This window comes from Mus pahari, chromosome 23 (genome assembly GCF_900095145.1).
Source record: "Mus pahari chromosome 23, PAHARI_EIJ_v1.1, whole genome shotgun sequence".
Classification (NCBI taxonomy): domain Eukaryota; kingdom Metazoa; phylum Chordata; class Mammalia; order Rodentia; family Muridae; genus Mus; species Mus pahari.
In genome coordinates this window covers 4,067,586-4,070,085 of record NC_034612.1, presented here as the reverse complement: position 1 = coordinate 4,070,085, position 2,500 = coordinate 4,067,586, and the positions used below count along the sequence as shown (strand labels likewise).

Here is a 2,500-nt window from a genome sequence, read left to right as displayed (position 1 = left end):
CCATTGGCTGAGGGACAGGGTTTCAGACCCACAGCTCCAGGGCAGGCTCTGCGCTCACCTCCATCTCGGCGTAGCTGCTCCCAGCTTCCACATGGTCTCCGTCCTCTACGGTGTACTGCATCAGCTTCCCAGCCGAGGGGGATCTCAAGATGGTGGGGTCGTTTTCCTTTTCAAACACGCAAGTCTTATTGCCGATAGTGATCCGGTAACTACGGGGGTGGGGGTAGGGGGATGTGGGAGATGGATGAGGCCCAGCAAGGGCGCCAGACTTTAGGGGAATCTCCCCTTTCCAAGGCAGGCATTCTGTCACCCTCTACAAGGATTAAGGCCTTTATTTCTTCTGCCTGAAAATTAGTTTCTATTACTGACGTAATCCACCCCCCCCAAGCCCTGCCACAGGGAAATCGATTCATCAATAAATCAATACTATTCAATAACTCTTAACCGACTCCAAATCCTTCCTTTAACTAAACTGGGGAAGCGGTCCTTTGGGCAGAGATCCTAGGAGAAATTTTGAATATTCTTAGCAGATGGAACATGGTTAAAGACACTGTAAGTATGCTAACCTATCTTCCTCTAAAATACTGGGGATTAAGAAAGGGGTACCCCTCGTTGACCTAGCTTCACACTTTGTTCTCTTTGGTGAAGGTCTGGGTGGCCTCCTCCGCCTGGGTCACTCAAGTACCACTGTGACTTCAGCATGGTACAGCCAGTGGGACCTGGAGGTATCTGGACCCATCATGCAATGCTCCACACCTAGAACTTGCAGCATCCAGCATGCTCCCACCCATCTTCCTGCCGTAGGCTGGAAGCCCAGGAGTGGTGACGTCACGTCCTCATCCCTAGCTGAGCACGGTGCTCACAGTGGCTCACTGACCAGCCGCTGGATCCTGCATCTGTTCCACGCCCATCCTCCGGGGATGTAGACCCTGCAGCTCAGACCCAGGGCAGTCGGCACCTCCTAATTTAGCCCGCAGGTTATGGAGCAAGTTGCTATTTTCCTGTTTGGCTCTAAATCCTCTGGTAACCATAAAGGCGTTGCCTGGGGTCCCTTCCCCTCTCACTCTTGCCAGATGCATGGTATTCCAGCCAGGAGGGGACCCTCTCCAGATGCCCCACAATGAACCAGAGCATATTTTATCTAGAACCCCACGCCTACACAGAGGCCAGCTTTGCATTTCAACACCCACAGAGAGCTGCGCATGCTCCATGCTGCGGGAGGGGGAGCATGCATTCGCGCGCGCTGCCGCAGCCCTCACACACCTGTCCACCTCTTCCTTCATGTACGTGGTATAACTGCTTCCATTGTAGGACAGGAGCAGCCCCCCATCGTTCAGCCGGTGGGCATCGATCTCGATGTGGCAGCCGTTCATGATGAGGACAAACATAGTCAGGGACTGTCGAGCCACCTGTGGGGACAGGCTCACATCAGAATCCCCATGATGGTAGCACACAGACTAGCAGTCTACTCCTGCCCTGAGTGTGGACAAAGGCTTCAGGCTGCAGACACAGGGCCCATGTAGCACTGTGGCTGGCAGGGACTGCAGCTTGTACGCTGGGTGGGGCTTCATGGGGACCTAGTCCACTAAACCATGTGTGTCTCTAACATTCCAATACCGAAACCACAAATGAGATCTTACTAGGAAGTGGGACCGCTGGTTCAGGTGGTGCATCATGAGGGCAGACCTTTTTTTAGTAGTCTTATAATAGGGACAGGGACTGTGCGATGACGCAGGGGCAAAGGTGCTTGTCATCAAACTTGACAAGCTTAGTTTGATCCCTGGGACCCACGTGGTGAGAGGAGAATCAACACCTGAAGTTCGCCCTTCATGCACACCCTGTGGTATTCCCATACATGCACACATATGCATGCACACACACATATACATCATGATACTCACACACACATATGCATACACACATGAATAAATGAATTCAATTTAAAATAAATTTTTCTCTTAGTTTTTCAAGACAGTTTTTCTGTGTCACCCTAGCTGTCCCAGAACTCTCTCTATAGACCAGGCTGGCCTTTTGAACTCACAAAGATCCACCTGCCTCTGCCTCCCAAGTGCTGGAATTAAAGGCATGCACACCATCACCGCCTGGCTTCAATTTAAAAATTTTAAAGGGGCTCCATAGAACTCCCTTGCCCTTCTCTACCACATGAAGACACAGCAAAGGAAGGCACCCACTAGAGACCAGGAAGCGGGCCCTCAGAAGATACTGAACTGATCCATGCCATGACCCTGGATGTCCCAGTCTCTGGAACTGTGAGCAATGCCTTCTGATGTTTACGAGACCCTGATCTATGGCATTTTGCTATAAAACCTGAATAGAGAGAGACACCTGAACATGGACTATGGCTTTCTAGAGAACAGCTACATTGGAGGGAGGCATGCACAGTAGAGCTCTGCCCAGGAGGGAGGCGTGTGCAGTGAGCTCTGCCCAGGAGGGAGGCGTGTGCAGTGAGCTCTGCCCAGGAGGGAGGCGTGTGCAGTGA

At 51.9% G+C, this 2,500-nt stretch overlaps 1 protein-coding gene across 6 annotated transcripts in view; it reads right to left on the bottom strand.

The window, feature by feature from the left end:
* Positions 1-2,500, bottom strand: part of Acacb (acetyl-CoA carboxylase beta) — a 106,193-nt gene that overhangs the window by 47,725 nt on the left and 55,968 nt on the right. For all 6 annotated transcript variants that reach the window (XM_029533563.1, XM_021186638.2, XM_029533565.1 and 3 more), the window contains 2 exons: positions 1,264-1,409; positions 59-209 (listed from right to left, as the gene is read on the bottom strand). In XM_029533563.1, coding sequence (XP_029389423.1) covers positions 59-209; positions 1,264-1,409 — 297 coding nt within the window. The remainder of the gene's footprint in view (positions 1-58; positions 210-1,263; positions 1,410-2,500) is intronic.